Source organism: Hypomesus transpacificus, chromosome 26, assembly GCF_021917145.1.
Source record: "Hypomesus transpacificus isolate Combined female chromosome 26, fHypTra1, whole genome shotgun sequence".
Lineage (NCBI taxonomy): Eukaryota > Metazoa > Chordata > Actinopteri > Osmeriformes > Osmeridae > Hypomesus > Hypomesus transpacificus.
Genome location: NC_061085.1, coordinates 4477175 through 4500332, shown reverse-complemented (window position 1 = coordinate 4500332; position 23158 = coordinate 4477175). Strand labels below are relative to the sequence as shown.

General features: G+C 44.0%; 1 protein-coding gene across 2 annotated transcripts; it reads right to left on the bottom strand.

Annotated features, from left to right (window-relative positions):
- Nucleotides 1-4949: 4949 nt before the first annotated feature.
- Nucleotides 4950-23158, bottom strand: LOC124487314 (EH domain-containing protein 3). 2 transcript variants are annotated; one of them, XM_047049542.1, is made up of 8 exons: nt 22330-23158; nt 19287-19463; nt 17484-17581; nt 12615-12668; nt 10145-10386; nt 9314-9484; nt 8124-8288; nt 4950-7611 (listed from the first exon to the last, which is right to left on the bottom strand). In XM_047049542.1, exons 1-8 carry the CDS (start codon nt 22554-22556, stop codon nt 7084-7086), a joined length of 1662 nt encoding a protein of 553 aa, XP_046905498.1. In that variant the 5' UTR covers nt 22557-23158; the 3' UTR covers nt 4950-7083. The 2 variants fall into 2 exon arrangements, with proteins under 2 accessions (XP_046905498.1, XP_046905500.1); XM_047049544.1 differs by lacking the exon at nt 12615-12668.

The window sequence follows — 23158 nt, the reverse complement described above, 5'->3', positions numbered from 1 at the left end:
TATTTTGCATTGTGTATGGAGGTTCATCTTTTCTTAACAACCGGGTCATGGTTAGCAACTGTGCTAAGAATTTCCCTGAAGTTCCCTTTGTTATTGGACTTCTCAGATTCATCATGTCCTATTTGCGCTATGTTTTGTGTAGCTGTAAGTAGCAGCACTTCCCCAATTGTTTTAATGTATGCACAATTTTCTTGTACTTGTTTAGTGTGTTCTTGGTTAAGGATATCTGCCAGTGTTGCATCAGTTGTAACAGACCTTTGATAATCCCTCCATGCTATCATTGCATACTTGTGCTGATCAGATCTTTCATGTACTGAAAAACCTGCATCTCTCTCAGTTGCTTTTTTCCAGTTCCTAAAGCCAGGTGTTGAGACAAAAACAGTGTCTGGGGCATTTGGGGTGCTAAAATGTCTGCATGCATGACAATAAGTGGAGTCCATCCTAACAGAATATTCAAGCCATGGACGAAGGTCATACCAGTTTGGCCTAAAGCTCCGTCTCCTGTCCCCCATCAAAGTGGTTGGGAACATATTCAACTTGGGCTGTACTGCTACATCGTTCTTGGACTTGCTGACCTCTGTGGAAAGATGCACAGTAAACTTAGGGCATAACTATTAACAACAGTTATTTACTTAAGTATGCATGTATTATAAAATGTAGTCCAAGAATTTGTTTATTTTTTAAACATAAGAATCACATATCAATGATGCAAAACTTAATGGCAGAAAGCACCATTTTATGGACACACTACTATGAATTGTAATGACGCTGATTTGCAAATAGAATGTACAAGAACACCTTTTCTACATCACAAACCTGATGGTGTACTTGATCCACATGGATCCACTGGCTGTTCCTCTATCTGTCCCTGCATGTTTTCTTCCTCCACTCCCTCTTCGTCACCCTCTAGAATGTCCCTCTCTGTGTCAGTGCCCTCCCTTCCATCACCTGCCCTCCCTGCCTTCTCTCCAACCTCCAACAACTCCTCTGGCTCTCCCTCTTCCAGCGCCCCTTCTCTCTCACGATTTGTTTCTCTTTTTTTGTTAACTGGTACACAAAAGGCGGCAATGTCCCTTCCTCGTTTCATGACTGTCTGGCAGATGAAAAACAACGTTAATTTTCTTCTTCTTACTTATGTAGCTTAACTATCCCCCCCTACTTAACACAGGCTGATACTGTTGATTACTTTACCGAGTTTGCTAAGATATTTAAACAAAGCGAGACCAGACATTTACAAACTAGATTTTCTTATCGGAACAACAGCAACACGGTTACGTGCAAAAAAATCACTTTACGAGATGAAATCGTTTTGCTTACCTTAGTCTCTTGCAACAAGACATTAAGTAGGTGCTTTCTTGACTTGTTACTGCCGTTCTCATTCTCATCTCACATGTGATGAGGCAAGGCCATAGAGTTAATATAACTAGAGTAAGCTACTTTTGTCTTCCAAGGTGGCGTCCCCATTCATTTCTATGAAAAGTGCTCAGTGGCGCAGTGAGGCAAGCGAGATCGCGAGACTGGACGCGGCCATCTTTCCACTTCCGTGTCTTCCTGTCTAACTTTAAACAGTGGCTCTTTTTTTCCCTAGCTCCAAGAGCTCATGTAAATCGGTTATCGGCCAATGTGAACTTTTGTGCTCGTGCCCTGTTAGTATCCGCCAGCACATTTGCTGGCAACTTTCATTGACTAAGCAAATAAATGAGTTGCTAGTTTACCCATTTTGGATTGGTTTCAAACTTAGCAAAAATCGGGAAAAATTATTCTATGAAAAAGCTAGTAGTATGAGCCAGGTTCGAGAATCAAACAAAAATTATTGGGGGAGATAGTTTTGTAAATGTTGAATGGAGTTAATAGAATAAAAACGACCGGAAGAGTCGGAAACCTAACCGTACATGCAATACCACCTACATCCACCGGGGCCATTGCTTCAAGCCAAGGGGCGAGGGGTGGGGGCTTGGGCAAGGCAGTGTTTGGATGCGTCGCATTAATTAATCCGTGAAGAACGCTGAGTCACATTAGTTCCGCTTTTGGCGCTAGCGCATAAAATCGTAAAAACTTTTTCAACTTTTTTCATTTTCATTTAATTTTCTGTCAGCTCAGGGGGGGCCACAGGGGGGACCGGGGACATTTCTACAGGGGCCCTGGCCCCTGTCGGCCCCCGTGTAAAACCGCCCCTGGCTACAGCATCATCTGTCGACCTAAAGCAGATCCTTTTGCATGCAATAGCTTTTCTGAACTGTTGCACTTACGAAGATGACTGCAGTTGAGTAATTGAAAAGATATGTTGTTACATACTTAAGCAATTTGGATGTTTCTGTTGCACTGTAGTATTAATTAAGTATTTACTTTCTATGTGCACAATGTGTACGGCGCTTTGGCTAAAACTGTCCAGAATGTATCAAAAATGTACAGCCAAGACCATCTCTTTCACTAGTAAAGTCCCACAGCATAATGACCCACTTGATCTTAACAAAGTGTGTGGTACATACTTTTCCACATTGTTAGTTTCAACACTCTATGACTGAATATCCATTTATTAAAGAAGACCATCTTCCCCCTTCTTTCTAGAATCCCCTCCTCTGATGAAGTCCATACACATACACTATTCCCATGTCACACATCCTGTCGTCCTCTTATATTCCTGTCTCCACAGGACGGCGGAGGAGATAGGAGAGCAGGAAAACAGGAACAAATACTGCCTGAAGTATGGAAGGACACACACACACACACAGTAGGACAGTGGTGTGAGAGGGTGGTTGTATCTCCTGATGGTGGCATTAGCTTATACTAGCTCTGTGTTTTCTGGTGATCACATTTTCAACAGTCCCTCTGGTATTTTGTTCGTCATCACTTTGGACTGAGTATCATCTGATTAAGTCTTAGTGACTTATAGGATTGACAATATGTTATCTAAAATGTCTCCTTGACTCAAAGCAAGATAACAAGTAACAATGCAGAATTTTCAGAATATCAATGTATGTACCACAGGAAGCAGGATATGTCTGAAATTAGGTTTCCTGCTTTAAACAAAGATGCCTGTTAATAGCACGAGAAGGGACTGTGATAAATGATACAATGCTTTTGACACACTGTATAAATAATAAAGGAAATGTAATCCTTGGTCAATGTTGTATATTATGTACATACTGCTATGGGAGAGCTAGCATTGGGGTTAATGGTGTAAAGTAGCTGGAGCAAGACTGTGTACAGTCAGTAACACAGGATGACAGCCCAACTTATGTTTTATTTTATATTTGTTATTAGTATTAGGTAGACTTGTACCTTTAATATAGTTAGACCACATATTTAGGTTTTTAGGATTCCTATATGTTTAACATATGCACCTTCCTGCCAAAGTAAATTCCTTGTCTGTTCAAACTTTCATGGCGAATAAAACCCTTTCTGATTCTGAATTGTGATAAACTGTGACACTTCTGCCAGCGGTTCCTTCAGGGGTCTATAGGCTGTACTCAGAAGACACAACTGATACTGAACCAGTTACTCACAACGTATCACACACACATACACACTCATCTGCTCTGCTTGTCGCAATCAAACCTCTGATGTCTTGCAGTTTCCCCTCTCATACTACAGAGGGCAACAAAGCATCACAATCTTTTCTGAGCTGGAAGGGTACAGCACAGAGATCTGAGATTGTGAAGAGTGTAAAATGTCACTGTTGCAGTTGAGATGCTTTGGCCAACCATCTATCATCACGGTGGGATAGTTGGAAATCCTTCTTAGATATTTGTGCTCTCTGTGCTCTTGCGTGTCATATCATGTGTCCGAGGTGTGACGGTCTCCAGGTCACAATGTTCCTTTATAAGAAGTCTTCTTTAACAGCATTCATAGTCCACTAAGTGACAACACAGCAACGCTAAGACAATTAGCAGTGGGATGTGAGGTGTCCTCTCAGGTCCCAGGATGGCCTTGTGACTCCTCCACCCTCCAGTCATACTTCAATCAGTCTCACAGTCAGGAGAACTCTAATTCCAACACCCTAAACAAGACCCATACTATTAATATGATCTTCGCTGAATTCCCCAAATATTATTACTGTAAAAGGTGTCATTTAGGGCTAACAATTGTAATCATTCTATAAGAATATTGAACTTTGAGACTCAGCAATGTACGTATGTCCACCTGAGTGTACATTGGTTTTATGCTAGTAAATTTGCAACCGTACTGCCCTATTTATTTTGTTCAATTGAGAGGACATCCTGGGCTGTTTAATGATATCACAAATGTGAACAACCTCAATAGCTGTGTAGATGCACAACTGTGACAACTAAAATAATTTAGTTGTGACATTTCTTGCCAACACCCAAACATTTTTGTTGTTCTAAAAAAAAAATAATAAAGCCATGTAATGCATTTGTTTAACTGCAAGTACAAAAAAACCTGTGTTATGATGGTTGGACTAGGAGAGGGACAGGGAGTTGCACAGCTGGGATGAGGAGAGCACTTCCTGTAGGAAGTAAAGAAAGTAGGGAGAGAGAGGGGAAGAGAGTGGGGGAGAGAGGGAGAGAGGGGGGGAGAGAGGGAGAGAGAGAGCGAGAAAGAGAGAGAGGGAGAGAGAGGATTGGGTTGAGAAAGTCACGGCCGCAGCTCTTGGAGACTGGGGGGGGGTGCTTCCCATCAGTGTCATCCTACATGTCAACTAGGGGACGTGTGGTGCCACAACAACCCTATCTACATCCCCTCACTCCTCATGATGTCAGAGTGTGTATGTGTGTGTTGCATGACAAAGATGACAGTTGAAACAAACAGGAACTGAGCTGGTGAAGTCCATGATAACAGACAGATAATGGGGTAGTGATTGATGATGTGCTTTGTTGACAGGAAATCCCCAAATTCGATTTCAGTTTTACGTTCTAGTGGCCAGACAGAAACAAATTCAGTCAAGGTGAGCAGGCACAAGTAAATAACCCAAATGAACATCAGTAAGTGAATGTCTTTATTTAATTCTTCATTTCAAACCAGTGTATATGAGGAATGTTCGACCATCCTAATTCACACACACAAAAGGAATACAGAACCACATCCAGTAACCTCTAACTTTAAGTAGTGGAGCACGCTTCACTAACATACACACATACATACATATAGTACATACAAACTGACAGAGAGAGACAGATATGAGGACATTACTGTGAACAGATGGTTTACACCAAATCCACCCCTTCCTTCTACTTCTTAGGCACTCCTAAATCTGAGCTCAGCAAGTCAATGCCTATCCCATAGCACTCTGGTATGGCTTATCTATCCATAGGTTTTAGCAGAGATGTGTGACTTGGTTTGAGAACCAGAGTGTCTACAAGTCTGTACAGGTGGTTTAGTAATGATGGTGAATCACCGAGTGAACATCCAGAGTGTGTGTGTATGTGTGTATTTATGTGCATGTGAGTGCCATTGACTTTGTTTTTGACCAAGAGATGACATTTCTCATATAAAACCACATCTCCGAAATGTAATCTGTGTGGTGTGTGTGTGTGTGTGTGTGTGTACAGGTAAAATCGGCACAGGGAGGCAATCTGAACTATCCCGACTTTCCATTGCACATACAGTAGACTTTTACATTATCCGATCAGTCAGAGTGACTTCAGTAAATACAGATACAGTTCAACCCAGTACTTCCAAGAATACATACAGTACAAATAACACAGTCGCTTTTCAGCGGCCCAATGTGGTCATGTCTGGTTAAGTGTTGGTTAAATCTGTTATGTGTCCTGTAACGGCACAGTCTGTGCCGTATCTCTCCTCCAATCAGAAATCCAACCATTGTCTCTGTCAGTTCACGTCTTTACCAGTCGCATCTCAAGACACAAGACAGGAAGTTCATAGGAGCGTAATAGCTAAAGGGCAAAACACTGTAGGTATAACATACACAAGTCTCTAGAGGGTAAACTATAAGCACATACAACAATACACATTTAGATTTTGGATAGACAGTTAAGTTGTCATGGTTACCTCCACACCGGTATAGTCCCAGCAGAGTTTAGGGTAACAGTGCTACACAACATGACAAATAAAATGTCATAAGGGAACTTTTTTAACTTGGTTGGTATATCATTATAAAGAAGTAGAAGGGTTGGGCTGAAGGTATTATGTGGTATTGTATGGTTTTGTGTGTTGCTGAAGAAGATGAATCAATGGCTATGCTGCATAACGTTCTTCCACCTTCCGCACAGTAAATCAATGTAGGCTGCTGATGCAAGTCACTGCATGTAATGCATTTTAATTCAATATCAAATTTCTCTTTGAAATAATTTGGATGTAAAACCAAATTATTTCCGTTGAATTCTTTCAATGTGGAACATTTTGATTCAAATTGGGATTATTCAAAGCAGTTACATGGGTTACAAGTTTGTAAATTAAATCTACTGTTATTCTGAAGATTTGTATGCATGCAGAATATCAAGACTACAACAGCTGGAAAAGTTATGTAGTCTGTAATCTAGACATGCCCCCTTTCTGGGTACAGAACAGATCACATCACTGTAGTTCATGCCACAACTACCGTTATTGATAATGCAGACAAACAAATATAGGAGGAACAATGGTCTACAGGCAGATTTTCAATATGTATTAGTTCTATGAGGTCTGACGTCCAAAGTGCCAAAGGGAAAAAAGGAAACTACAAACCAGGCTAATGAAATTAAAAATGCATTTACATTCCCATATATAGAGACACAGAGATATCCTTTATTGTTGATGCCAACTTCTCAATTGGGGTAGATACAGTAACTGCATGACATGCATGTCTGTGTGTGTCTGTGTGTGTGTGTGTACTAGGGGGTCCAGATATCATTCTCTGAAACATCTCATTTCTCCCCTTCCCAAACGGATAATACAAAATCAAAACAAAACATACACAGGTGAGAGGAGAGAAGGCCACACCCCTCCCATTGAGACAGACTACACAGCATGACTACCACAGGTTCCACTCTCCTCTCTTGAAGTGTGGTCCTTCACCTATCAACCCTTTCGTCCTCGCTGTCGGCTATCTTCTTCTTCCCCGTCCCGATGGAAAACAGAAAGAGGGAGGAGGGTGGGATGGAGATGGGGGAGGAAGGGGGGGGATTACTCTGGGATTTTTCTCTTCGAGGGAGGCACGAGGTGCGACGGAAGGTCGGCGGGCAACTCGTGCCCCTCCAGTTTGACCTTGATGAGGTGATTGGCTAAGGCAAACTCCTCGTCATCCAGCATCCCGTCCTTGTCGATATCGGCGAGCTTCCAGATCTTTCCGAGGACCGTGTTGGGCAGCTTGGACTTCACCATCTCCCTCTTGGCGTTGGCGCCTGTCACCTTCCCGTTCACGGGAGACAGTGTGTAGAAGATCTCGTCGTAGGCCGGCTTGTCCCGCGCCACCACCCATTCGGCCTCGTCGATGCCCTCGCCGGCACCCTCTCCGTAGCCATGGCCGAAGGGCCCGTTGAGTGTGCCGTCAAAGGCGCCGCCCTTCACCGACTGGTTGGGCCGCTGGGTCTCCTCCTGGCGGACGAGCACCATGAGCTGGGCAATGTCGTGGGCCAGCATGTCATCCACCATGTCCAGCAACTTTGTCTTTAGGGGCTGGAACTTGTTCAGGTCGTGCGACTGAAGCTGGTCCTGCGGGTGGATGAAGAGAGAGGAAAAGGGGAGGGCAGGTTCAGGGTTGAAGTATAAGGTGGGACGCCAAAGGCGAGAGGATACAGTTTGAAAGTTGCACATGCATTTAGCTGTCAACTAGGTCAATAAATTATCTTTATCTTTAATTGATAAAGAGAAATACCTTATATATTTTATTCTCCCATCTCACTCATCTCTCTCTCTGTCTCTCTCTGTCTCTCTCTGTCTCTCTCTGTCTCTCTCTCTCTCTCGCATCCTCTTCCATGTTTCTCTCTTTTTGTCTGCATTTATTCCTTCTTCCCATGTAGTGAGTGTAGTCAGATGGTTGAGCGGTTAGGGACTTGGGCTATTAATCAGAAGGTTGCTGGTTCCCAGCCATCCCAAATGATTTTGTGTCCTTGGGCAAAGCACTTCACCCTACTTCCTCAGGGGAATGTCCCTGTAATTACTGTTAGTCGCTCTGGATAAGAGTGTCTACTAAATGTAGTACTTTGTTCCTCTGTATCACTGACCTGCATCTTCTTCAGGTTGGGGAAGTCTCCTGGTGATATCTGGTGCTCTCTTTCGATGCGGCTGTAGATCTCCCCCAGGCTGCCAATCAGCTCCTTTTTCTTGTTGTCCTTCCCGAACACGCTGGGCATCTCTTTCTTCAGGGAGCTGATGATGTAGGCGTGCACCTGATATAAGGGTGTGTATACGTGTGTGTGTGTGTGTGTGTGAGGAGGGGGAGTGTAAAAAAAAATATCAGTCAGTGTACCTTCCCCTAAATGTTCCCAAACCAGGATTTCATTTAAGGCCATTGCTTGGGAGCCAACAGAAGGATATATGTCATAGAGCATTGTGGGTAATGCATACTAACATTTCTCTCCATCCCTCACAATTCTTTGAAACAGGGCACAAACATGTCATCACATACGTCACATACTTTCCAGCTACCTACACCAATGCAAAAGTGGGTTCCCTTTCCTAGTGTTTTCCCAGAATTCCCGGAGATGAAAGGAAACATTTCCCCCTGTGATGGCTCAAGCAGGTGTAACCCCCCCCCCCACTCACACACACACACACACACCACACACACACACTTCAGTGGAACACTCAAGCCTGGCTTCCCTTCTGAGGGTGGAAGAGTCCAACTCTGCTGACAGAGGCGGAAGTACAACTCTCCTGTATGGTTAGGAACAGGGGAGAACAGGATGTTGGTTGGAAGGGAGCGGGGAATAGACGAGAGACTCCTCCACACGCACGCATGCACACACGCCATGTAAAGCCACCTCAGAATACAACTACAGACACGCGTTTTCACTTTGTAGTCTTCCTTCCCCTTTCCCTGTGAACGGACGGATTTAGCAGAGTGGACCGCCGAAGATATGAGGCTGATGGCCTTTCACAGCCACAGAATGTACGGAGAAGAGGATTTCTGTAGTCATTAGCCTCCACATATCAATGGGAATATCTTTTGTGGATTTACATACAATGTTTCCATGTGCTTGTGTGAGTGCTTACAAGCTAGCTTGTGAAATATGTTTGCTGCCTGCGGATATACAAACCGAATGAATCAATAACAGTTTGACGCTTCTGGTAGGGTGGACGCTAGAGCACAGCAAGGACATAGTCTTGGACCTGGTAAAGGAGATTTGGTGTCCATGTGTGTGTGTGGGGGGGGGGTTCTTCCACTGTAATACCAATATGTTTGGGCTCTCACCTTGGCGAGACGGGCTCTCTTGATGAGGTCGTTGAGTTTGCGCAGCGCGGCATTGCGTGGCAGAGACTGGATGTCCTTGAACAAGTCCTGCTCTTCCGCCTCGAACAGCTTCCTGTTATCTGGGATTAGCAGAGGGTGGGACCAGAACGATCCGATGTAGACTCGGATCACCTGGAGGACACAGTAACACTGTGTTGTACTGCAGTGTACTGTAGATTTTTGTACCACAGGGTTTATTTGATTTATTTATTGTCCTGTCTGTTTTCATGCTGCTGACCCCTTTATGAACAGTAAAGAACATATATCTACTTATCAAATGACCTTATGACCTTATACACATTCAAATGGTTATGAGATACATTTATAAGATTCTTAAGACCATAGCAACATTGTAACATTTGGCAGAGGAAATGGTTTACTTTTCTGGTCAGTCTTGATAAGGGGTTATTGAAAAGGAAGTCCTGCAGATTGCGGACCTATATACCAGGGCTGTGTAGGTTAAATATCATTTTTATTTATCTCTTTTGGGCTCAAAAATAATATATGCAACCAATTTCTTTTTGATTTTCCCAAACTCTCTGATTTATGAATATCTAGTTAACTGTAGGAACAGTATAAGAAAGCTTTCAGCATCTAGTCTTCATTCCAGGCAATAGATAACCTCAAGAGTATGTTGTTGCTGTTTGTCATCATGAAGACCACAATTATGCCAAAGAACATTGGCCAAACCTTAGACTTACCTAAATCCACTGTTTGGAACATTATTAAAAAGAATGCGAGCAATGATCTAGGTGTCACCTCCAGACCTAGCTGGCACATTTTTGTACAAACCTCGGGCGTGTTAACGATCTTTCCCAGCGACCACATCAGCGCTCCATAGACCCTCATCAGCTGCTGGGTCTCAATCTGGTCGGCCTTGTTCAGGACCACCCGGATCTTGTCCTCGTGGTTCTTCAGAGCCTTGATCACCTCCGAGAACTCGTCCGATATGTCCAGCTTGTGGGCGTCAAACAGCAGGATGATGCGGTCCACACGCTCTGCGAACCACTCCAGAACCGCTGCAAAATCATAGCCTGGGAGAACAATGGGATGAGCCAATGGGATGTGTGTGTGGGGGGGGGGGGGGGGGGGGGGGGGGAGGGGGGTTAGGGGAGAGGTAAAGAAAGGGTCAAAAAGATGGAAGGAAAGAAGCAGAAGAAAAGACGGGGGGAAGGAGGGAGAACACATCAGAAATGAGGTTCCATTGGGTCAGTGACAGTAACAGCATTCATAACTACATGCACGATTAAATCCTGAACAGCCTATACGAAGATATACAGATACCCATCCTCTCCCTCTCTTGTACTATACCATACAACAACACAGTCCTACAAGATAGATCCATTAACGACACCCACTGTTAGCACTCTCCTAGCCTGGCAGATGAGACATTCATCGAGAAGAGAGTGGGAACTTAATCCTCTACTTCTCTCCACTCTCCTTCCCTAATGGAGTTATTACTGTAGCCTGAAAACAGTAGTCAAACATGACTATTGGGAGAACGATATTAAGCAGTCGAAGTACATTTCAATGTTGAACTGCAAGAACAATAACAGTAGCAAGGTTGGTTAGATGGTATTAGAATGTTAATCATTTAAATCAGCAGCACAGGATTTTAAGCCCAGACTGGGATCTCCACCCAGGTCTAGAATGAGTCAGTCAGCCATGTTTCCAGGAGAGATCCCATGTTGCACATAGGATGGAAACAGATAAATGCACACAAGCCAAATCCATGATCTTTAACCACAGGAGCATTACAGAAGCCTTCTTGAGGATTGTCCAGGCACAGTTACACATCTGCTTTACAAACAAGAATGATATCCCAGATCATTATTCCTCAGACATTTCTACAGACCATTCGTTGGCACTAAACATTCATGTACTGTTAAAATTGTGCAATTATTGATTATCTGCAATACTTACAATATTCACTACTTGTTTGTCGCTTTTGGAAAAAGCGTCTGCTAAATGAATACTACAACTCAAATGTATGTTCTGTGAAAGATCAAAATCATGTGTTGTGTTGGTGAGCCAGTAATAGTTCTCTGCAGTGTTACAGGAGATATTATACAATTAGGTGCAATGAAGGACATAGAGGGTTAATATACACATATGTTTCTTTATATTGTGTGGGGAAAGCTCCCAGTAAAGCCCTCGGGATCAGGTTTAGCCCCTGAAATCTTTCGCCTAGTGCACACTGTTGCTGTGCGTGTATAGGGAGTCAGGTGGCTGAGCGGTTAGGGAATCGGCCTAGTAATCTGACGGTTGCCAGTTTGATTCCTGGCTGTGAAAAATGACGTTTTGTCCTTGGGCAAGGCACTTCACCCTACTTGCCTCAGGGGAATGTCCCTGTACTTACTGTAAGTCGCTGTGGATAAGAGCGTCTGCTAAATGACTAAAATGTAAATGTAAAAAAATGTATGTGTGCTTGTCGTCGTTTGGCGAGTTTGAATACAACTCCTTTGCATGGATTTAATAGTCATGGCGGTTGCAATCAGGTGAGGAAGGTTCACCATGATAGTATTAATAAAGATTTAAAAAAGAATCCTAATAAAAAGGATTTGTCTGGAGCTCTGGTACCATAACATGACGTGAAGCAGCAATGTTCGGAAGAATGCCTGCCCTCTGCAAAAACATAGGTCTCTAACAGATGTTCTGGTCAAATATGCAGTAGTGTGCACTAGGCGTTAGCAAGGGGGTAGCGGATGACAGGGAAGCCCATCATCATCATCCTGAGCTCAGCAGAAGACTTGAGAGTGTGGCTAAGAGCTGTATGTACGGAGAGCTGGGCCAATGGCATCACTGGAGACTCAAACTGTTCAGGACAACGCTAATTTTCAATTGCTGGAAGTAGCTCTAATCAAGGAACATGTAAATAAGGAAACATCACAGACAGATGAAACACAGTTTTACATTAAACATCTGTTGGACTGAAAGACAACTCCATAAAAATGGCTCCTACCTCCTACCCTGTCAAAAGCTTTTTATGTACCTGATGCATAGGTGTGCTTGGCTGAAATTAGGATGTACAGTAGTTTGGCCTCCGTAAGCCATTGGGACATACAGTATGTTAAGTTAATATGACAACATCACAAAATTTTTCTATGTGTCTGGCTTTGGCGAGGACCACTGAGATATAATATAACACAAAATGTGCTCTACGCGATCTCTATGGCCCAGCTGCATAGGCAGGCTAATGATGCCGCTGGGTTAACTATGCAGGAGTTAAGGGTCTTTGCAAGGGGTCCTTTCTCCACAATACCTCCATACGGGCATCTATGCAGCCAGCTATAGCCAGCCCCCTCTTCAGTCGCCACTGGAGACAAGGAGAGAGATGGAGATGCACACACACACACACAACAGGATGAACATGAAAATGTGCGCATTGTTTCAGTGGACTGAAATGGACATGAAGTGAAGGTTGATGAGAGGTGTGGTCTCATCTGTCAGTAACCACTTATGGTTTACAGTAACTCCCACAACAGTTATCTGGAATACTAGGGGTCTATACAGTATCTTGTGTATTTGCCTGTGGTCAAGCACTGTGGTGCAAGACTATAGGTCATATTTAGACTGGCTGTGCCCCAGGTGCATCGACTACAGGCCTGCAGAGTGGGAGTGTGAGGGTAAACAAACAGCCAGTCTTCTCACAGAGAGATGACAGGGTTTGCACACATCTACAAGCCCACACACACATGCACACAAACATATGTACACACACGTACACGTCCACACAGACGCACGCACACACACACACACAAACAAACACTGTAATTGACCATAAACACAGCTGCGCCGAGAAGTTTGCACACTGCAGTTCATGTGGGGTGTCAACAACACCAGAAGCAGCAATCATTCCCTTTACTTCAGCAACGTTTCTGTAATAGGCCAACTATTTCCAACTATCCCCTTGACCACTAGTAACCTTTTGGTATCAAATAATAGTACTTTTAATAAATTACCTCAAACATGACAGACTCAAATATGGCAGTCACAAAAAAGGCTTTACAATTTGTATTTATCTCAAATTTCTTCTCTCATTTCATACATTTAGTAGTTGAATAAAAAAATGTATTATATGTACTTCCCTAATAATAACTGACAATGATTAAACTTTTGCTATCCATGACAGTCTTGTTGTCTTTGTAGTACTAAGTCCATTCCTTCAGTTTATGGAGTTCCCTCCATACCTATGGAATTCAATTGTTTCATGTCTCGGAAAGAACAATGAAAGTAAGATTAGCGAAGTCTTCTATTGCTAGAGATTGCACACAGCTAAACAACCTGGAAGAAAGTTTCTCTCATTTGCTGTTTACGTTCCCTCCATTCTGTGACTCCATCAACTGAACAGCGTGGGACTGTTCTTCCCCAAGTCACACCAAGGGCATTCTGCCTGCTCTGGTATGTGTACTAAATTAGTCTGTCAACTGCCATTGGATTGGACACAAAGCCAGCAAGACAAACAGCCAAGGCCTAGACCTACTCCCATTATCTTTCAGTGCGCTCTCTGTGTGTCTGTGCATGTGTGTGTGTGACATAGTGCTCTTGTCACCTCTTGTGTTTTACACTTGCAGGAATTGAGAGGGTTACACCGTAATACTGGTTGACATAGTAACGCAGGCGCTTAAGCATAGTAGTCCACAATAAAAGAAAGTTATCAATTCAAAGCAGGTAGAACAGGCACAGCTTTAATAATTGATGATTTGTGTTGAGGATGTCCTCCGAGTTTCAGTCTACAACAGAACTGAATTGACCTTGGAAGAGCTGGATTCACAAGATCAAGACCACGCAAGAGTCCATCATTCCAAGCTGCAAGTTATTTTGCGGTTTGCTCCCTTTTTCCAGTTTCCCAGGACGACTTCCCCGATGGTTAGGTGTAACAAACCATCTGACAAGTCAGGTTAAGAATTAATATAAAAGATGAAAACTGCGACCAACCAACATCTTCTAACACTACAGTCTGAACACGGCAGTAACTGCTACTTTCATGGCCCACCTAACATCCAGGCTCCCTTCCTTTCTCTTGTTTTCTTTTTCAGCCTCGCTCTATCTCTCTCTCTCCCTCACATGCCAAACCCTGTACTGAACAATCACATCCATGATACGTAGCCCATAGAATGCATGGTTTGGATCAGTTCTGAATACAAGGACCGTACTATAGTACAGTCAGACAGAGGTGTCATATTACAGGAGCACTGGGCTATCAAACCTTGGTGAAGGTGAAATGTATTTGTTTGTCAAGATGAACACGCCTAGAGCAAGCAGGCTAATGTTTCTTTACCTATTATTCTTTCTTTCCTTTTAGCCCAGTGCTGTTTTTGAGAGTGATGTGGTCTTAATTGAGAGAGAGACCAGACAAGGTGACACCAGGTTGTAGAATGTTAGTTAGGGGAGTTCCGTGTGCTGTCGCCACCCTACCTCACATTTGGGCAGAAACATGCACAGTTTGAAAAACATTAAAAAAAAACGAAAATATCAGAATATCAAACCTAGGTTACAGGTTTGTTTTAGTGACAGTCCAGGGCAGAAGCACATGGAAGAATACTGTTAACCATAGAAATTAAATAAAAAGTAAGCAAGTTGTCCAAACATATATATCTATATAAACACTAAGGCTTCGATTTATTATTGACTTGTTAACAGCAGTAGTAATAGCAGTAGTAGTAGTATGATAGCATTAATAGCTGTCGTCTTGTTAACTGTGTTTTGATATTGTAGGTACACCAAAGTTCTTTCTGTTATGATAAGCTTGATGTTGAGCATCAGAGTTGGACCTGAATACTTATTTTCAAGCCAATTTGTGTGTGTGTGTGTGTGTGTCTGCACATACGGCAAGCCAGCCCTGTGTGTGATATTAGAGGTGGTACCACCAGAGTGTAGAATGTGAGTGTGATTGAGCTAGCCCCGTGCAGAGCTGTGCTGCCTCTGAAGAAGCTCTCATTAGGACAGCTATATCTGTCTGTCACACACACTTGCTAATGAGTCGCCCACGACTGTCTGACCCAGGGAACGATGTATGTGAGTGAATCAGGATGACCCGGCATGTAGTGCAGTGCAGAGACAAAGAGAGAGCAATCGTTAGCAGAGAGAGTGAAAAACAGAGAGTAAGAGGCTAATAGAGTTTTCTAGCTGATAATTCTCCCACAGAGTCCACAGCTGCGGATCAGGGTCTCCGAGTCACACCCCCAGGGGCAGAACACAGGCCTCTTTAGCCCCACGGGCTGAGAGGAACAGGAAGAGGCTAATAAGGCCACAAGGCCTGAGGGGGAGGTTGAGGCAAGAGGCTGCACAAAATAATGATGGCTGCTAATGGTCACATACTAATGTACTACAGTACACACAAACATCTAACAGATAGACACACACACACACACTCTTATGGTTTTCTAACCTTTGACTCTCCCACAATCTCAAAAGACAAAGTATTTAACGATACAATAGCTACAGTAGAGAAAAATATAATATAAAAAATACATTTTATAATAGTAATTCATTAAGTCATATTGATTCTGTGGATCTTTATGAGTAGGGCAACAGAAGGTCTGTAATACTGCAGCGTTGTAGCTCACCGTGATAAGCATTCAATTTCATAAAAATAACTAACCCGGGGGAAAAGAGAAGTACTGCACCATGGATGAGCTCAGTCAGCATGTTCATAACTGCTGTTTCTCCCGAACACTCCTGGCAAATAAACAAAATGCTACTTCTAAACATTTGGCAGAACAACCCAAGACTCGGATGCAAAAACAGCCCAAACAGAGCTGTGTGTGTATGGTCTCTCTCTCTCTGCTTCCTCCCCCTTGTCCGCCTCATAATCCTTCAGCCCAGCTAGTTCACCCTCTCTGACTGCTTTCACACACACCCATGCACACACACTCCCCAAAGGAAAGTGCTGACACCGTGGATCAGGGTGATTACTATGGGCTAACTGGTGTCTGACAGGCACCAGCAAATGTGAAATGAAGTAACTACCAGGGACAAAAACACACAGCAGCACATGCCCACTGGCATTTACTACAGAAACACTACAAACTGCTTTAATCACATGGAAACATCCACACAAACATCTGAAGTAACCTGACAGACAGTATGGTGGCTTTTGAGCACACAGACCTCTGATTGAAAACTGACACCGAGGGAATTTTGATATATCTCTAGAATCTTTATTTCACACATTATACTCCTAGTTTGCAGCCTTGTAGATGTCCTGTACACAGAAACACAAACACAGCTAAGCTGCACAGTACAGTACATGCTTCCCAGGAGGCACTCTGTGACTGATGTTGTATTCTGGTCATAATCAAAGCCAAGTTGTTCAAGACAACCCCCTTTTTTCCAATTCCTTCCAAGCTGAACTAAATCTGAAGAAGAAACTAAAACTTGCTCTTGTCAAACCAAAACAATTCGAGCCGACATGAAAACGTAAGTCATGGAGTTTATTGAAAGCCTTTCAGTGAAAGAAGAGAAAGACTTTCAATATGAATTAATTTGATGTGTTGACAATGTTTTCGCTGTGAACTGGAATTCCACAGGGAACACACACACACACAGCTTAATCATCCGGAACTCACGTTCCTAACACACAAATCTAAAAAGACACACTCGATAACGGCTGAGATCATTTTTTTCTTTCACTCAATTAATTTCACTAAATGTATTCAACTGTATGTAAGACATATTTACGTATTATTTTTCTAACCGAAGTGCTTGAAGGTCAAGTAGTAATGCTCAAAACACACACAAAAATTCTCAAATATCCTATACAATCTGTGTGTGTCTGTCAACACCGTTTGATCAGGAGAGCACGCAGATGGGGCTCCGCTCTGCTCTGAGATGGTATTGTCCCTGAAATCTGAAGGGTCAGTCAAAGTAAAGGATGAAGCCTCAAAACACTGCTCTACGTCTGCAGTGTGTGTGTGTGTGTGTGTTTGTTTGTTTGTGTACACGCACATGTGTGGGTGGGTGTTGATTTGGGGAGGAAGGTGTCGGAGATTGCAATCAAAACAGTGCATCAAGACAATGCAAAGTACCCATAATACGACCAAATTGCCTCAACCCTAACATAACCAAAGTGAGAGAACAAGATGGGGTGCTTGGCTGGTCCTGGGGGGGTGTCCGGGGGTGTTTTTACCTCTGCTGATCCTCTGTTTCTCGCCAGACAAAATCCCAGGAGTGTCGATCACACTGATGCTCTCCAGCACTGGGTTAGGCAGCTGTGCACACACAAACCTGGACACACACACACACACATTATTATAGTTTGGAAAAAGGTTCAGGCACATCATTGGTTGACTGGCATGTTGGTTAACTGGCTGTTTGACTTGTTGACAGACCAACTGGTTGGTTGGCCATATGGTTGGTGGCTGAATGACAGATTTATCAGCTGACTGAATGAGTAATTGGTCAGCTGGCTTGTTGGCTATCTGGCTGTCTGTAGTGGTCATCTGGCTGATTGGGTGTATGACTATTTGGCTGGTTGGAGAACTGAAGAGTAGTGTATCCAACCCTTCTATCTTACTCTCTATCTGTCCCGTGTCAGACATGAATAGAATACAAGCTCCTGTAGATTCTTGTGCGTTTGAAACAGCAACACAACCAGGTTGCCCCTTTCCCTGTTAAGCACATAACAGCATTGCATTAGCCCAGCTGGAAACATCACGGAGCCTCATTCATGGCTTTTTGGCTAGACAAACTGCAATTTAACTGTTTTCCCCTAACCGAAACATTTATATCCTCTCTTATTCCGAGCTCAAAAGGAAACACGACCCATAAACCTCAAAACACCAGTTCAGTCTAATAGTAAAAGATGCAGCCCTTGGCTCATTACAAAAACCGTGTTGCCTTTGAAAGAAGCTCAGGACACGCTCAACTTGTGCCTGAAAAATTTCAATGAACAACTCCCGTTTTGAACGAAGTTGTTTCTCCTACAGAGATGATTGTGTAAATCTCTCTACGTCTGCAAGGATTTTCTCCTTCCCTCTCTCCTTCTGAGGACAGCTGGAGGAACCATCACAGGCCCTTCATTTTCAACGTCTCCCACAGAGACTTATGGTATCAGGCTCAGAGACACGGAGGGCGATTACCCTCACACACACACACAAGTTTGTTTTTCTATCCTAGTGGGGCCCGACCACTCGATTCCAATCAAAATTGTGTTATCTCTAACCACTAACCCCTGACCTATAACCCCTAACCCAAAGGACATTTGGTATCCATAAGGGTAGTTCAACAAAACCACCTCATATCATAAGACCCTGTGCTCACGTTGACAGTATATGGGGCAGCCTGGGCCAGGAGTAGAAGCTCCTGTTTCTTTAGCTGAGAGAGAGTGAGAAACACAGAGCTAACACCTGCCCCCCCCCCCCCCCCCCCCCATCCCTCCCCATCCTCACCTCCCCTATCTACCATGAGGTCATACTGTCATATTAACATACATGGTTGACTGATATACTGGTAGGAGACCCTTTTTCCCTCTCATACACACGCACACAAGCTATCTGATTTCTATCTCAAAACCACAGACACACCCTCACACATACACAAGTGTTGCCCCCTCTCTCTCCCTATCTATCTTTTCCTCCCCAAACCAAGTTTTTTCAGCATGTGGTTGTGTTTCATAAGACAGCTTCATCCAGCCATCATCAATCACAGACCACACAAGCTTGGCTTTGGATTCTAAACTGACTGGTATTCAGAATCTGATCGAAATTTTGCAAGAGCTGCAAGCGCTCACAAAGCACTAGTACTTCCAGACAGGTTTTTTAGAGACAGAGAACAAAAACGAGGAAAACAAACCCAACTCAGTTCCTCAATGCTGCATTCTTGACTTCAGCGGTTACAACAAGGCAACATCGGGTAGGACGAAATAAGGTAAGACAGTAAAACGTATGACAGTAAAACGTCCTGAAGGAAAACCATACAGCACTCAGCTCACCTGTTCAGGAAGGCGTTACCAAAGGCATTGAGCTTCCTGAAGGGTTTCTTGGGGTCGACAACCAGAGCGTTGCCAGGGACCAGCCCCTCCACGTCTCCATGCATGACGGCGATGAAGGAGTCAGTGGTGGGCTCTGGACCGATGCGCATCCCTGGGAAGTCCTGCTCCAGGAGGTATCTGAGGAGAAAGGAGAGGTGTTACAACTAGAATGTATCTTAGGAGAGAGGAAAGGAGTTACAACTAGGAGGTATCTGAGGAACGAGGAGAGGAGTTACATCTAGGAGGTATCTGGGGGAGAGAGGAGTTACACCTAGGAGGTATCTGAGGAGATTTGAGACAAGAGGAGTTAGACCTAAGATGTATCTGGGAAGAGAGGAGGGGATTTAGACCTAGGAGGCATTTGAGAAGATAGAAAAGGAGATAGACCTGGGAGGTATCTGAGGAGAGAGGAAAGGAAAGAGACCTGGGAGGTATCTGAGGAGAGAGGAGAGATGTACGACCTGGGAGATATCTGACAGGATAAGAGAAAAGTTAGGCCTAAACTAAGGGGAATAAAGAGCATCGAGGTGATTGATTCTTCCAATACAATTTAAGAGTGTAATCATACACCAGACCCAAGGCTCAGAATGTTCCCCCATCTCTTCTACGTGTGTGTGCGCGTGGGTCCTTTGTGTGTGTTTTCTCCCTGTCCCGTTTGGTTTTGTATCAGCAGGAAAATGAGATGCCAAGTGTTTTCCAAAGGGACTACTCAGAGGGTGTAACCATAGTAATGGGACTACAGTCTATCCTTCCAACTGTGTGGTCTAGGCCAAGATAACACCTGACCAGGCTTCACCCATGTTTCTCTAAACCAGGATCTGACACCATTTCTGAAATGAAAAATGTGAAAACATAACCGTGAATTATGAAGCCAAGGCACAAGGTGACATCTTGAACTCATCAACATTGACACTACTCCATGTAAATAGAGATTTCTGACTCACTGTTATCTCCTGCAGAGTGTCCGAATGTGTTGTGTGTGCGTGAAACTTTACAAAGACACTGCCAGATCCCTTACAGGTTGACAGGAGCTTATCTCTTTCAGCTGCTCTCCAGAACATCTTTCTACACACCTACTGTGAGCAGGGAGGGCAGTTCCTGGTAGTACTGTGCGTGTGTGTATTGCTCGGGATACTTGCATTGAATAATGTTATTTCCCTGGCCCCTGTTTCCAGACAGTGTACAATGTGTAGTCTTTTCAAACTGCCAAGATAGCAGGATGAGAGGAGAGTGGGATTAATGAGGAGAAACCCGCCTGTGTTTTGTCTGTTACCGCACCGCACTTTACCGAATAACAAAAGATTGCTTGCGTGTGTGCGACAGTGCGAGACAACTTAAATAGATGAGACAGGGAAGGGCCATTTCTCAAAGACACACCCATGCATGTCCATGTCTTACTCCTTCATTGTGACACTGCAGTCTCTTTCCTCCAATCCTATCTCCAACCTCTGTTCTCCAGGCCTTTCCCAAAACCTGTCCTCCAATCCTATCCCCTGCCTCTTTCCTCCAGTCCTATCCACAGCCTCTTTCCTACAGTCGTATCTCCAGCCTTTGCTCTCCAGTCCTATTTCCAGCCTCTGTCCTCCAGTCATATCCCCATACTTTCCTCAAGGCCTTTCCCAAAACATGTCCTCCAGTCCTATCCCCAGCTTCTTTCCTCCACGCCCCGCTGTTCACCCATTCCTCTAATTCCCTTCATGTTCAACCCACTTTTTAACTTTGACAGTGGACATTGGCTATCCAAGAGAGAACGGTCACCTGACTCATCTTGTCATCATTAGACTGTTGTGTCCCTAGAAGTTTACGGAAACTCTCAAGGTATTTGACATAGACACATGCTGAGCATTTGTGTCAAATATTTAAGAGTTATGATGCAGTAATGGCGGGGTTATGATCATGGTTCAGCTTTCTCCAGCTGCAACAGCGAGGCGACTGCAGACGATCAGAGTTGTCAATGCACGTGAAACAGGATCTGTCATCTGCAGTCGACCCTCTTCTGCCACTTATCGCAGATCACTCATATTCAGCACCTAGCTGTCAAAATGTCGACATCACAGAGACATTTCTGGAATTCTGACCTGCCCCCCCCATCGACACCCCCCACAGCCCCCAACCCATCCCTCCATGTGCGATGTGAGATGGGTCCACACCCCTAGCAACCAGCAGTAGGTTGTCATTCTTTCTCCTATGTTTCTCTGCCTCCCTCTCTCTCCTGTCACCCAGGCCTCTGTAGTCTGTCAGATTGGGAAATAGCTCAAGTGTGTGGTGCCGTGCGTATGTAAGACCTAAACAATCGAGGTGGCATGTGACTGTCCAAGTGTGGCCAAACCCTACAACGGTACAGCTGCCGCAAACACTTTAGCTTAGGGAACAGAATGGGGCCCAGAAAGCCTGGGTTCAATCTGGGTGTTCTGAGATCCCATCTGTCTCTCTTATCCTTATCCCAACAGTCTGTATACATCCATGTCCTATTGCATGACTAGCTCTGAACTCGACAAATACAGACCTGACCACTCTGTATTTCACCTTGCTTACATGTTATAAAGTTTAGCATGCACAAACAGTTTTACAACACACATGTCTGGGGCACTACTCCCTCAGTGTATTTCTCCACTTTTGAGCATATAGCAAAGCTGTCTTGCTCGATGTCATCGTAAACGCTTAACTCGACACATCTGAGAATAGCCCATCCTATGGTTTTCACATATTACTTGAACTACTACTTGTACGGCTTTGGGTTGCCAAAAGCTCACATGTTTATCTTTGACTTAATGGTTCTCAAATTCCTGCTGGAAGGTTTGTCTTGTGCTCCATTATGACAGTCTTCCCCCACAGTTTAGATATAAATATAAATATTTTAATTAAAAGCCTATTATGGCAAAATGTACGGGTTATTTGTTGTCGACTATATGCTGTAAATCAGAGGTAAGGGACCTGACACGGTCTGTAACCCTGTCATAAGGCATAACTCTGCCCTCAAAAAACAGCAACGAAAGTGGCCTACCGTATGAAGCTGGTCTTCCCGGTGGAATACTGGCCCACGAGTAGGACCATTGGTTTGTTGTCAAAGTCTGCATCCTCGAGGGCGGGCGAGTGGAACTCGTGGAATTTGTAGTGCTCCTCAAGCGGCAGCAGTTTGGTCTTGTAGAGCTTCTTGAGTCCCTCGCTGACCGTCTGAAAGACCTCTGGATCCTTCTTCCTCCTGTCATCGGTACCCAACCAGCTAAACATGATGGTACAGGGCAATGGACAACCTTATACTCTATGGGGAATCTCTATGGGGCGGCTGAAGGTGAAGATGATGATGGAGATTCGACAGCGAACAGCCTGTTTTTTTTTTTTTTTTTTTGGGGGGGGGGGGTATTTCGGAAATTGCTTTTGTGGAAGTTGTTATTCTTTTTCTTTTCAATCAATTATTTTTTCTGAAGCATCCTTCATTGGAACAGCTTCCCAGGTCTGTTCAAGGCCACGCAACGCACAAGACAACACTGCATTCAGACGAAAAAAAGCCAGCTAGTTTACTACCACAACACATCGACGTTAGAGTATTCACATGCACAAAGTCATATCACAGCTAAGAAGCCAGATTCTCATTCACGTTGTAGAGGAATCCCCCACAAACAATTATGCACGTAACAAGCTGTCAGAATGTGATCTCGTCTCTTACATTGGGACACAGACGCGGTCAACGCCACCGACTACTTTCTGAATAAATGATAACCGATCAAATCAAAATAGGAAAAACGGTAATATCGCTGTTGAAAAGCATCAATTCCGTATGCTGCGTAGCTTCTTGCGCGGCCACAGGAATCCACCGGCTCTTTCACTGCAGC

Bases quoted from the DNA above. Each gene is read 5' to 3' on its own strand.
- LOC124487314 (XM_047049542.1), bottom strand. From the start codon at position 22,556: ATGTTTAGCTGGTTGGGTACCGATGACAGGAGGAAGAAGGATCCAGAG. The intron at 17,582-19,286 runs GTGAGCTGAGTG...GTGTGTGTCCAG, and splicing joins GGTAACGCCTTCCTGAACAG to GTTTGTGTGTGCACAGCTGC. The intron at 10,387-12,614 runs GTATTGTGGAGA...TTGTTCTCCCAG, and splicing joins GCATAGATGCCCGTATGGAG to GCTATGATTTTGCAGCGGTT.